Source organism: Apium graveolens, chromosome 2, assembly GCF_009905375.1.
Source record: "Apium graveolens cultivar Ventura chromosome 2, ASM990537v1, whole genome shotgun sequence".
NCBI classification, from domain to species: domain Eukaryota; kingdom Viridiplantae; phylum Streptophyta; class Magnoliopsida; order Apiales; family Apiaceae; genus Apium; species Apium graveolens.
Genome location: NC_133648.1, coordinates 158,354,030 through 158,368,162, shown reverse-complemented (window position 1 = coordinate 158,368,162; position 14,133 = coordinate 158,354,030). Strand labels below are relative to the sequence as shown.

The 14,133-nt window shown below is 35.7% G+C and overlaps 1 protein-coding gene, 1 long non-coding RNA gene and 1 other non-coding gene across 5 annotated transcripts; 1 reads left to right on the top strand and 2 right to left on the bottom strand.

The window, feature by feature from the left end:
* Nucleotides 1-491: 491 nt before the first annotated feature.
* LOC141707944 (syntaxin-71-like) lies at nucleotides 492-3,547 on the bottom strand. Of its 2 annotated transcripts, none has more exons than XR_012569226.1 (5): nucleotides 3,131-3,547; nucleotides 1,618-1,765; nucleotides 1,101-1,340; nucleotides 892-969; nucleotides 492-763 (listed from the first exon to the last, which is right to left on the bottom strand). XR_012569226.1 is itself a non-coding variant. In XM_074511397.1 (5 exons), the coding sequence occupies exons 1-4, from the start codon at nucleotides 3,271-3,273 to the stop codon at nucleotides 899-901; spliced, it is 528 nt and encodes a 175-aa protein (XP_074367498.1). In that variant the 5' UTR covers nucleotides 3,274-3,546; the 3' UTR covers nucleotides 492-763; nucleotides 892-898. The 2 variants fall into 2 exon arrangements, 1 of the variants encoding a protein (XP_074367498.1); XM_074511397.1 differs by having other exon boundaries at nucleotides 1,101-1,266; nucleotides 3,131-3,546.
* Nucleotides 3,548-6,409: 2,862 nt separating this feature from the next.
* On the top strand, nucleotides 6,410-8,103 carry LOC141706110 (uncharacterized). Of its 2 annotated transcripts, none has more exons than XR_012568642.1 (3): nucleotides 6,410-6,594; nucleotides 6,806-6,905; nucleotides 7,102-8,103. It is a non-coding gene; the product is annotated as an uncharacterized LOC141706110 (long non-coding RNA). The 2 variants fall into 2 exon arrangements; XR_012568643.1 differs by having other exon boundaries at nucleotides 6,806-6,932.
* A 3,944-nt stretch (nucleotides 8,104-12,047) lies between these two features.
* Nucleotides 12,048-12,154, bottom strand: LOC141709243 (small nucleolar RNA R71). The gene has a single exon (XR_012569831.1). It is a non-coding gene; the product is annotated as a small nucleolar RNA R71 (small nucleolar RNA).
* Between the last annotated feature and the right edge of the window lie 1,979 nt (nucleotides 12,155-14,133).

Genomic DNA, 14,133 nt, shown 5'->3' with positions numbered 1-14,133 from the left:
TCAATTGCTCCTAACAAGCTTATCATAAGAAAGAACTTGTACTTTGATCTCCTTGCAACATTAACAGTATTTTTGCTTTCACTACGCCATAAGTGGGCTATTATAATGCCTATTTACTATTACAATAGGTCCAAAAAACATTACATAGACCTATTGTAACACGAGGGGACGTTACCTTTACGAGAATTACCATAGACGCTCTAATGTAACTTTTTTTGTCTATTGTAACAGTGAGAAAAGCATTACATTATTCACCTAATGCAATACTGTAATGTCCAAATGTAACAAAAAATAAGTGTTACATTAGGTGAATCAATATTGCAAAAGTGGGCCTCGGATATGGGGCCCACATAGCCATATGCAACACTCTGTCCAATCTATTATAACACTATTTTTCCATAAATTAAGCAACAAGAGCTTTTAGAGAGCTTTTAGAGAGCTTTTAGAGTGTAACACTATATATAAGCATACATTACACTATAAGAGGCAAATGCAGCACTACACTATTTTTTTTTTGAAATATATACTTGATCATACAACAATCCCAGATAAAAACATAATAAAAACTGAACTACATATCGATAATTCTGATCTTCTTGAACAACTACTTAAATACATATCTAAATTATAAAAAAAAATCCACCTAAATTCACAACCATATGATCTAAACTTTTGAATGGTGTCCTAGGTAACTTCATTTTCTCCTTTCTGAACTTTATACTTGCATACAATCTTATACCATCTTCTCGAGCCCAAGCCATACCTGCAATAGTTTAGTGACAAAAAAATGATGAGATAAATGAGAAAAGATCATAATTTCTTAATTTTTTTTGTGGTATCTATATATATGATCATTTCGTATATGACAAATATAAAGCTGATAGCACATACCTGAAAATCAGACCCATGAAAATGGGAAATTACGCCAAGAAAAACAACAGAAAACTACTCGGATGATCTGATTTTTATCTATTAGGTCCATGAAAGAAAGTAGTTAAAATTATATCAATTCACCGGAAGCCTGAACCATTCTACATTTAATACCATTTTTCTTTTAGAAAGACTATCAATCAAAGAAGAAGATTAAATTAAGCACTTACTGGAATCAAATTTGATGTCTGCACCAGTAGTTGTCGAAGATGCCCAACCTCTAGTAGCTTGTTTTGTTAAAGCTGGTGTTCCATTCAGAATGAGATTTATCATGTATGTCAATACAAGTGCCAAGTCATTTCGGGCAACAAATTCTTGTGGTGAAAGCTCTTTCACCTTCCAACAACATACAATGCCAATTCAGAAGGCAGACACAGAGCAAATTAAGCATCACCAAATATAACCATAGCCTACAAAAATTAATTCATGAGTATCTTTTCTGTAAAATTTAATTTGTATCTTACTGAATCTTACATTTGTCAACTAAATTCTTATGTACGAACTAAACGACAAATTACATATTTAGTTTATTGTGTAAATGTAACAACTGAAGTCGGAATGCTAGTAGAGTTTAAATAATTAAACGATTATTACCGGAATTAAAAAAAATATATAACAAACTCTAACTTAACAACAAGCCCTAGCACATATATGACATTATACACATGGTAACATAGATGTACGTACCTCTTTTAGGGCTAATCTCTGCAATTTAAGGACTTGTTCAAGCAATCGAGCCTTCTCGCGTCGAGTCTCAGTGTTAATTGCCACAGTAGAAGCTCTCTTCTTCATAGTGTTTGCTGACTTAGCAAATATGGGTGAAAAAGGCCATATTCTGCACCACCAATATATATATTTATATATATATATATATATATATATAGTTTCAAAGGATACTTGTTATGCATATTTAATAGACCTATTATGAAAAGTACATCTAACCATTTTTAGAAATTTAGATGACATTTAGATGAACTGTCCAAGTTATTTGTACTAAATTGAGCCTCATTTACATTAGCTATACCAGAACTTTCTATTGCTTAAAACCAAGTGGTCTATGTTTTGTGCAAGAACTGTGAGTCTTCTTCCCTGGACTTTAATTATTTTAAAGTCTTATTAGTTCTATTTGTTCAGCTAATAAAAGAATGTATCTGGATCTAGAGGGTTGCATTGTTGCAAAAAAATGGAAACTCTTTGAGGTTTAGACCAAGCACGGGACTTTTATCGTTCTATTTATAAGCAACTCCTTTTTATAGATCTGAGCAGTTGTGTGTAGAATTTGGAAGTTGAGATATGAATTACCAAGTCCTGCTCTCTATTATTTCTTGGGTTATGACAAATGTGATTAGGGGAGAGTTTTTATTTGCATTCAATTAATGAGGCCCAGGCTAGCAATTGTGCATTCAGTGAGGAACACTTAGTCCCACTACTTAATGCACTATTTTCTGTGTGTGGAGCTTCTTGTAGAATAAACAAGAATTTCTGGTCAGTGCTAACACTAACTCTAAGAACAAGAATGGAACTACTAGTATTCTTAATTCAGGTAAAATGGTAAAAGCTTGATGTTAATGTTCAATCACCAGCCCTGGTCGTTATATCATGCAATGTCGGATAAAACAGTAATGAATCTCATTTTCTCAGAAAAGGAAGAAGCAGTTCGTTGGGAATCATGGTTGTCACAAAGTAATCTCAGTTGAAAATACAAAACATTGAACTCAGAGAAATGAACTAACAATTGCAAACGATCAAGTACTAAACTACAAATTATATGGCAACATAATACTTCCAAATGGACTTAAATCACCAAAGGCTCCGAAATTTTGAGGAGGTTCTCCGAAAAATCCAAAATTCAGGCATATCAATTTTAATGACTCCCAGGTGAACAGATGTGAAATTTAAAAGGACTGGTTTTGTTTCCAACTAACCGCACAATTTGTTAGTCCTATTTCATCTTCATGTAATCACTTTTTCCTCTCGATTTCTTGAACAAGTCATGTCTTCACAGTGTTTGCTAATTAATCAATTTCATATGAAGTTTAAATAGTCAAATTAAAAGCCTAAATAGATCTTCAACGAGAGAGCGAGAAAGAGAGAGGAAGAGATTAGAGAGAGAGGGAGAGAGAGTAGAGAGAGAGAGAGATCAAGTATAAAGATATTAGTCAGAGAAGGAGGGGGAGAGAGAGTAGAGAGGGAGGAGTACTTGAATAATGACGGTAATGTCGGAATCGATGTCGGTGTAGAGAATGGCGAAAGCATCATCATCATCATCATCATCGTACTTGTTGTATTTATGGCAGATCGTTCAATTTTGGTTAGAGTGTCGATCATGCTCATCTCTCTCATTGTAGCCCCGATTTCAAAATAATTAAAGCCCCAATTTCAAGCACTCAAAACCTGCAAAATAATGTAAACCTGCAAAATACCAATCTTCAAATTCAAGCCATATACATATACATGTGCATTCAGATACCAAATCTCCAATTTTGACTTCATTTCATCCTTGAACCTTGTTTGAAGAGAGATAGAGTTGTGAAAGTCTTCGTGTTTGAGAATGTGAGAGGAGGTGTTTTGTTCAGGGGGAAGTATACCGGGTGTATTTTCATTTGGGGGAAAAATGCCGCCCAATAATTCATCAGTAAATCATGTATATTTTTCTAATTTTTTTTTTTAATTTTAATCATTAAATTATTATTTATAAAATAAACAACAAACAAAGTGACTTCTAATGTAACGTCATGTGCTGATGTTACATGTAGTGCAATACAAACATTTCTATGTAACACTAGTTTAATAGTAACACTAATTGAAAGGTGTTACAATAAAACAAAAAATTCTTATCTATTGTAACGATACTTGTAGCACTTGCATTATACTAGCCCACTTATGTCGTAGTGTTTGGTTCTGAGCCATCATGCATATCAATATTGATTTTCGCAGCTTCAAGCCTGTCTAGATGATCAACTGTAATTTTTTGACCAGGTCTATCAGCTAGTGTAAAACTCATCATTCTTGAGTTCATAAATTCAGCTTCATGATGCCCTATACCAGCTCTTGTGTGTGGTCCTGACAGCCTTAGAGTTTTGGCTTGTTTCAATCATGAAGGTGTATTATCATTATTGTTTGTAGAAGTTTCAGCTTGATCATACACCCTTATTCCTCCAGGAACAAATTTCAGTCCTCCAATATACTTCACTTCATCAATCTTCTTCCACTTGTAGTCTATTCTTTTTAGAAAATTAATTTCTTTTATTTTCCTTCTTTGCAAGCTCTTTGGGATCAGAAATTCTCCATCTTTGAAAACAAGAACTCTATAGCATATTTCTTAATTCTTGATTTGCTATGTTAACTACTATCCTGATATTTCCTTCTTATCTTCTTTCCTCCTCATCAACTTCAGCATTGTAGAAATCTACATAAGCAGATAAGATTTGAATGTTTAAATGCTCCAAGACAACTTATTTTCCATCTTCAACAACATCAGGAATTGACCATCCCTCAGGATCAGGAACTGAACTATCATGATTGACAGTGTCAGGATTTCCTATGTCAGGATTTGCCCTTGTGTTGTCAGGAGCTGCTTCAATTTGCAGATGCCTTGGTCTTCTAGATAGCTGAATCTCAATTTCTTCATTGCCTTCTTCTTTAAACATATTTAAATTAAGTAACTCCTTTGTCCTTGGTTCAGGATTGAGAAATAATGGATCAATGAGCATTTTTGGAGCATGTGACTGAGATGTCTCAGGAATTTCTTCAATCTTGACCCTACTTGATCTTGTTCTTCTTTGAGAAGGAACAATAGTTTGTCGATCATTTCTAGGAGTCCTACCTCTTCCACCTTTTCTAGGTCCTCTAGTTCTACCCCTTCCTCTAGATGAATCTTGATTTGCAGTTTGTAGTTGATTGAGAATTTCCTCCTGCTGTTTAGGCATTTCTTCATGAGACATGTCAGGAAATTCATCGGCTAAATGAGTGAGAGATTTCATGTCAAACAACTCTTCAACTCTTATATCCTTGTGGTACAGGGTTACAATATCACCAGCCTTAGTCTTGCAGGTCCTGTAGAATCTCTGAGCATAATCAGGATTATCAATAATCACTTCATCTGCATCAGGAACTGAAGATACAGTTTGTTGTTCCATAAGTATTTGGAGTGAGTTACTGTTTGAGTTCTAACAGTCCTTGTACCATCTTTGGAGATGTGAGTTGAATGTGTGATTAAGTTTGAGTTTGAATTACAGTTCTAGATTGAACCACCACAACATCCGAGATCTCTGTGCGTTGATTACCACCATCATAATCAGGATTTGCATCATTTTTCCTCAATACGGATTCAGGTGTACATTTTGTCTGAGCTACCATCTCCCCCTTTTTTTGGCATCAAGACCCTATAAGAAGGAGAAAATGGCATCCAACTTTTGATTTGTAACTTGTTGAATTGCTTTAATGGCATCAATCATTTCTTACTGATAAGTGGATTTTATATCCACTTGGAATGCTTTATTACAAGCTTAAATTGGTGTTTTGGACCACTACACCATAGATGACCTATGACAACCCCTTTAGGAGTAATGTTACTCTGATATGTTGGCTTAGCTATACTTTTCTTGGCCTACTACAACATTATGTTTTAGTGTTACCTTAGCTAAAAATGCAGTGTTACCTTAGTTAGAAAGTGTTTAAATTTGCAACATTGATGGATAAGTGTTACCTTAGAGTATAATAAATATAAATATAATCATTTTTAAGAAAAAAATAATAATTTTACAAGATTTTGGTGATATAAGAATTTAATAAATACTATATATGGTGATTTGTTAATTTTATACATAATATTATTTATTTTTAAATGAATACGAATCTTGAATATAATAAAATTTTAAAAGTACAAAATACATTTATTTTCTTGGTAATTATACATGAAAAATAAAAAAAGTATAAATTTCTCCTCAATTTCTAATGTAAGCATTGATATTTGAAAATAAAAAATTTTTAATTTAAATATACAAATTTACAAGAATAATAAAGTACATAAAAATATTTAATTTTCTATTAAATAATAGTTACTTATATATTATTTATATTACAACAATAAAAAGAATACCTCAAAAATTTTGAACCCAAACAAGGTGCATTATTTTCGGATAAGCAGGAAATAAACCGCCCAAATTTTTGGGTCATTTCAATATCTCTAAAACTATATTATTTCATTCTCTTCTGCTGCTCTCTTATTCTCTCTTTCTCTCTCTTTGATCTTTCTCCAACTCTATGTAAATTTCTCTCTCTCGCCTGCAAATTTTGTTCCTCAAATTAGGATGTTGCCGTTTGGGTAAAGGGTTTGAAGAGGCTTTTAATTACAGCTTTTCAAATCAAAATTAGGGTTCAGGTAAATTAGGATTTTTTTTGTTTTATTTCAATTGACTCAATTTCATCACTTAAGCTTCAACTAATAAATGTCTTTCTTTAATTTCAGGGCATCTTCGCTTTTGATATTAGATTTTGAGTATGATTTTGGAGTTAAATTCGGTTGAATTGTAGTTTGAATAAAAGATTTGGATTTTGAGCTTCCTTTTAGAGTTTCAATTTATGGTGACAAAGAGAGAACCAGAGCTTGGAATCGTAAGAATAGAGAGCGTAATAGCGCTCTCTTTAGGTTGTGGATTTTGGGTACTCTCTATCCTCCCCTTCCCCCTCTCTCTCGTTTATGTGTTTATGACACTCTTTTCTGAAGTTCTCTTAATGGGATTGTTGCGGAAGATAAACATATATTAGATTTTTTGATGTTTTATGTGGTCAATTATATGTTTAATTTATTACCTAATATGTTGATATATTTCCAGAATAGAGAAGTAAATAGTTGTTTGATGGTTTTGTAAAGGTTCCGGATGTGAAACTGCCAGACACAAGTCTCTCTATACTTGACAGAATGACTGAACACTGCTCTTGTATGGCATTTTCGAATACAGATCATATAGGAGGTAGAAGTGGACGTTTGTTGTGGTTCGGTAATCTTACTAATATTATTGTTTTTTCCCATTGCACTCGAACTACTTTGATCTTCTCGCTCAGAATTCTGTCTTCAAAGATAGTCTTTTTATTAGAACATTCAGTTAGTAAATTTTAGGTCACCTTCTTATTAGTTGGTTTCTCAATTTATCTTTTCTGTACAACCAGGTTTGGGTACATTTGCAAAGGATCCTCATGCCGCAGCAAATTCTTTACAACCCCTTCTTGAGAAAGTTAAAGGATTAAAGTAGTCTCAAATCAAAGTCTAATTCGTTGATTGTTCTTGATGGATCTGAGGAGGGTGCATATTAGTGGGTATGTTTTCTTAATTTTTACCTTATGCAGATTACAATTATCTGCATCTTGAACTGACTAGATGATAGAATTAAGTTGTTTTAATTGGAGGGGAAAGGCAGAAAACTAGTCATAATATTGCCTGTACATGCCAGAAAATGCATTTCCATTTTTATTTTAGACTCCTCATTTGTGGAGGAATATCAAGACTTAAATTCGAGGCTGAAGCAACCAACATAATTGGAAAGAACGAGTTAGATTTATGTTTATTTACTTTAATCCAATTAGCTAAAGCCACCAATGACTTCTCGTTGAACAATAAGCTTTGACAAGGAGGATTTGGACCTGTTTACAAGGTTAAAACACATAGATGCAAGTACTTTATAATTCATATTATTTCCTGAATCTAATAGTTTCCAGCCGCAAGTACCTAGTAAATCATTTGTTGGTCATGTGTTTACTTGGCTTTCCATAATCATTTTATATGCCCTTATATATATGGTTGATTTTTAGTTTGTGATTATATTTTAATGGAACACAAAGATAGCAAAAGTGGAAGGGACATACTGAATTAATATGAGGCTGTCAATAGAGAGATGCCTTACATAAAGTAGGAAGAAAAAGCTGAGGTGGGTTTATCGCTGCTGAAGTTGAGGAGAAGGTTAAGCAAGTTCAATTGGAACTGTATGAACAGGTGAAAATAGCGCGAAAAAACTTGTCATGGGTTCTAGAAAAACTCAGTAAACAACTTGACATGGGTTCTAGAATAACTCCCAGAAGCAAAGCCAACCATCATTGTTGACATTGACGAGTTGGGTGTAGCAGCTTCGAGTGATAACAATGGCATGCCTATGATCGGCGCATTAGCTTCTAGTATGGAACTGCGGTGTCTATCCATCCCAACTTTATTCTCTCTTGCTACGACTAAATTGTTGATTGTGTAATGTAATGGTGATTTGTTAATAAAATTCTGGTTATTTTAAAAAATTGTAATATGTACATATTTGTTACACTAGCTAAAATAAATGTTGCACTAGCATATAATGATCTTTCCTAAGCCTGTGGATTTCAAACTAGAAATTTGCTCTGTTGCCAATGGAGCGTCAAAGAAGGAAATTGGCCAAGCAAAGGAATACATAGTAAAGTAACTTGAGCTGGAAAAGGGTCAGTCAGTGGAGATGGGAACAATACATGCTGGGGATTTTATGGTGAGCTTCCTTTAAAATAAGTTTTGGTATCTGGCTGGTCACAATATTCGTCTGTCACCTTCATGGTTTTATAATGGATTTTTATTGGTTCTTGCCCTGCTTCAATTGACATGCTTTTGTTCTGCAGAGGAGATTTTGCTCAAATCTTGGTATGACAAATCAAACTGTTAAAGCAGCCCAAGAAGCAGTTCAAAAGTCTAAAGAATTTGATATAAGGTAGATTCTTTTTTATGTTGTAAGCTTGTTTCAAGCATTTACTTAATCAATATTTTAATCTATCATCAAGTGTTTTGTGATGTGCAATTGATTATCCATATGATATTGCAGCAAGATTCTGGAACTCGGTTTCAGACTGTTTTCAAATTGGGGGGGGTGTAATATAGCCAGGACATACTAGTAGCAGGGACAACAATTTTTTGACTTGACACAGTTATACTTCATAATAGAAAAGTATGCGTAGTGTCAAGTATTAACAAGTATAGTGACATTGACGGGTTAAAGGCTGTAAACTAAAAAGTAGTGAACCCATACAATGACAATCTATGACATGGCAATCATATAATGAATTAATCTTTAAATACAAGTGAAGTGAACAAGATATGTTTAATAGATAGAATTGGATACAAGTTTTAAATGGGGATATACTAGAAACTACTTTGACTAGGAACTCAAATATATCAAGGTGAACTATCTGTCTTTGTGATCAATCACAGTTTCATTCATTTTCTAACATCTCTTTAGCAGACAATCTGCTCCAGTATTTATTCGAGAAATTATTGTTGCTGTTTGTTTTTTGTTTATTTCTGGAGATATACCTTCCTGAAACTATATGTCAAGCAAATGCATGTCAAGTCTATTCATTCTTTACCTTGACCTCCTTGTTGGCTGTTCTGTTGAGTTATAATTGATTAAAGGTTCTTATTACAAAGTACTTTCATGGAAACAGGACAACGAAGTTCTTCATGATATTTTTGGCTTCTCACCTAAAAGAAAACTCTTCTCTGCAAGGGAAAGGTCCGGATGGTGGAGTCCAGGAGAAAGTGAAGCAAATTAAAACATTAGCTTCTAGTAGTACTTTTTAAAATTTATAATTTTTAGCTGTTGTTAAGTAAAGAACATGAACTAGTTTAATGTTTGGGTTGGATGCATTTTTTGCAGTTATGAATTTGTATAATTGGGATTCTTCAGTTTACAGAATAAGCATTTCAATTTTTTTGTGCTAAAGTGTTACAATAGCCTCCTAAACTGTTACCATAGTATATTTAAAACGTTTCATTAGGCTAGTTATAGTGTTACAACAGCTTTTCAAAGTGTTACATTAGGTTCTTTGGGCTCACTTGCCACGTCATCAAGACAACTCAACACTGTGGGTCTCACACTTGCCATGTCAGCTAGTGGGTCCCCTCGTGGGGCCCACTTTTTAAAAACATTTTAAAACTCTAAGGTAACATAAAAAACAAGTTACAACTGATCTCTCTTTCTGTTGCATTAGTAAGCTAAGGCAACATATAAATAAGTTAAAACACGATGTTGCCTTAGGCATCAAAGATGTTACCTTAGACCCCTAAGGCAACATGGAAAAACCTATCTTTAAGAAAATGTTACCTTAGCTTAAAAGTGGGGCAAGAGCAACATATTTACTCCCTAATATAACGTTATTTTGGTGTTACAGTAGGCATTTTATGGTGTAGTGGACTCAAGTTGTTGGTATTTTGATGTGTTTTTATGTTATTGCCTTTCAGGTATCAATTATATGAAGAAATGAGCTTTTAAAGGAAATATGATAAAAAGTGATCAGATTTGGAAGCCAAGGCCATTGTCAAGTTATGGAGAATCTCGTTTGCTTCGTGTGGGCAGTTGAATCGCCTAATTCTGACGAGTAGAACTCAAGTTATGGCCAAAACAAGATTCATCAGAAATTTTTCCAAACAGGAGCTGAGCGCCCGCCCAGGAGAGCTGAGCGGCCGCCCAAGGCGCGGCTGGTCGCTGATTTCGCTGAAAAAGCCTTTTTTGAGTGGAATTTGACGATTTTAAGGGTCCAGGTCCACTAGGGGCGTATATATACTTAAAAAAAAGGGTTTTCATCATTCGGGAAAATTGGGATACCAAGGAGAAGACCTAGAAGCACAGAACAACTCCGAACAAGAAGATCTTGTTTTCAACTTGTGATTCTTTGAATTAGTTGTAACTTTGGATGCTCGTTTTCGTTCTTGTTGAACCTAGATCTCGTTTATTCGTACTTTAATCATTATTCAGTTTATTAAGACCTTGTTTTACACCATGCTTTCATTGGAACCCATGGTGACGCTGAGTTCAATTATGGGCTAATCGTTGTCATGGGATTCTAGCAGATTTACTTATGGATTTCAATAAATAAATTGTTCTGATATCTTGGTGTATAGTTATTGATTGATATCCTAGTATTGGTTGTGCTTATTCGTCTTATGTGCGTAGCTAACATAAAAGATAGTGTATTAATCTCTATTGAAGCGACAATGAATATAGAGGTTTAGAACTCGCCATGCTAGCATAGGTTCATGTTTGTGTATGCATGATTCGTATGTAACTCTAACCGTTTTACTTGCCCTATGTAATCATTATGGATAACTTATGCTTAAACCGTTATGTTGTCAAATTCTATAGACATATAGGGTCTCAATATAATTGGTGGCTATTTAGCTTCTATCTCTTTTGTGGATGTCTGGTAGAATGGTACTCGTGCAACGAAAGTTGGCATTTATCAGTTTCGTGTTATCTAATTAGTGTCATCACCATCACATGCTAAGGTTAAGAATAATAAGGCTATTGAATGAAGTATTTAATGAAGTTACAATCCTGTATTTGTCATATATAGTAATTCAACCTCAATTCTCTTAGTTAATGTTATTTAGTATAATCTCTTAGTTTAATAAAAACCCAATTTGTTATTTGTCTTAGCATTGAGCGATAACCATACATTATTGCATAGGTGTATAAATTGAATTTAACCTAAACCAGTCTCTGTGGGAACGAATCTGATTTATATCTTATACTACTTGTGAACGTGTATACTTGCGTGAATATTAGCGCGTGTTTTCGCCCAAACAAGGTTTTGGCGCCGCTGCCGGGAACTCGGTGTTAATTTTTAGTTTATGTGCTTGTCATCAGTGGTCGTTAAAGTTCACTGACTCGGATTCTTTTACTTTCACAGTTTATTTGTTTGTGTTTTAGGTACTCATTACAATGGGAGATCCAGCAGCACGAACGAGAGCCTTGATGGATTTTTCTCAACCCAATATCAATGACATTCAATCTAGCATTGTCCGGCCAGCTATCACAGCTAAAACCTTTGAGATCAAGCCTGTCATAATTCAATGGGTTCAGAATTCAATCCAGTTTGGGGGTTCTCCAACTGAAGATCCCAATATGCACATTAGGGATTTCATTGAGATCTGCGACACCTTCAAGTTCAACAGTGTTTCTGAAGATGCTGTGAAGCTGAGACTGTTCCCATTCTCTCTGAGGGATAAGGCTAAGAGCTGGTTACACTCCCTACCAGCTGGTTCGATTGCTACTTGGGAAGATCTTGCTCAAAAGTTTCTCACTAAATTCTTCCCTATGGCGAAGACCGCTGCATTCAGAAACACTATTACTCAATTTGCGCAGCAAACGGGAGAATCGCTAAGTAAAGCTGGGGAGCGCTACAAGGAGATGCTTAGGAAGTGTCCTCATCATGGAATGCCTGATTGGATGATCATCAATTATTTTTACAATGGGTTAGGAGCACAGTCCAGACCCATGCTCGATGCAGCAGCAAGCGGAGCATTATGGGAAAAGAGCTATGAGGAAGCTTATGATCTAATTGAACTAATGGCTGCTAATGAATATCAGTATCCAACCCAGAGCTGTCCACAGGGAAAGGTAGCAGGAGTTCTTGAAGTGGATACATCTACGGCTATCACAGCTCAACTAAAGGCGTTGTCTATGAAGATCGATTCTCAGGCTAACTATGGTGTTAAGGAGATAACCAGTGTTTGTGAGCTATTTCCAGGTCCGCATGCGACAGAGCAATGCGCTATATCTAGTGACTCAACTCAGTTTGTGAGCAACTTTCAGAGATCGCAACAGCCAGTTCCTGCCACTTATTATCCTGACAACTGGAATCATCCTAACTTCAGCTGGAGCAACAATCAGAATCCGATGCAACAGCCGTTCCAGCAGTTTGGAGCAAAACAATTCAACCCTCCTGGTTTTCAGCAACAATTTGCACCAAAACAACAACTCCAAATTCAACAACAAAATCATGATGCAGGTCTATCTTCGAATGAAAAATCTGAATTGGAGGAGTTGAGGCTTATGTGCAGAAACCAGGCTCTTTTATGCCAAAGCCAGGCTATTTCTATCAAGACTCTGGAGAACCAAATAGGGCAAATTTCTAATGCCTTATTGAATCGACCACCAGGAACGCTTCCTAGTGATACAGAAGCCAATCCAGGAAAGAGGGAAGTTGAAGAACAGGTGAACGCCATCACCTTAAGGTCTGAAAAGGTTGCAAGCCCCCAAATTCAGCAAGATGAAGAGCCTGAAAAGTCTCAAGTTCCAGAATCTGAAGTTTTGGCTGAAGAAGATGTGTAGAAGGAAGTAGAGGTGGAACCAAGGAAGACTACTGTGGAACACACTCCTCCTGGGGGTAATACAGGGGAGAAACAGATCTATCCTCCACCTCCTTTTCCTAAGAGGCTGCAGAAGAAAAAGCTGGATAAGCAGTTTGAGAAGTTTTTGGAGGTGTTCAAGAAACTTCATATCAACATACCTTTCGCTGAAACTCTTGAACAGATGCCTAACAATGCGAGGTTCATGAAAGGTATTCTCTCTCAGAAAGTGAAGCTCGATGACTTAGAGACCGTTGCTCTCACGGAGGAATGCAGTGTTGTGCTATAACAGAAGTTGCCTCCGAAGCTTAAAGATCCTGGAAGCTTCACTATTCCTTGCACCATCGGAAACATGTCATTTGACAAGTGTTTATGTGATTTAGGAGCTAGCATCAATCTGATGCCCTTATCTATCTTCAAGAAGCTTGGTCTGCCTGATCCAACCAACATACATGTCATTGCAACTAGCTGACTGTTCCATCGCTTATCCACGAGGTATAGTGGAGGATGTCTTGGTCAAGGTGGATAAACTCATCTTTCCTGCTGACTTTGTAATTCTTGATTTCGAGGAAGATAAGAAGATTTCCATTATCTTGGGAAGACCATTCTTGGCTACATGATGAACTATGATCGATGTGCAAAAAGGAGAGCTTTTGATGAAGGTTTACGATCAAAAGGTCACTTTTAATGTGTTCAAGGAAATAAAGTTAGCCACAGCTAAAGAGGAGTGCTTTAAAGTAGAGCAATTGCAGGTTTTGAATGCACCTCCGTGGAAGAGGAAGTTAGATATGCCATTCGATTCTCTGGGGTTAGCAAAGTTAAAATTTTCTCAGGAGCGTGTTGAACCATCTAGTGAAGAAGCTCCCACACTTGAGCTCAACCGAAAGCCAGATCACTTGAGTTATTCATTCTTAGGTGCACCCCATGATAAGGGCTTGATATATATCTTTGATGATGTAGAGGGTAGCCGAACGGATCTTCCAGTGCCTATAGAGGGTTCTTCTCATGTGCCACAAATAGTTGATAGCTTTGGTCTTGGTGATGAGCAGTACAGGCAGGTGACTAGG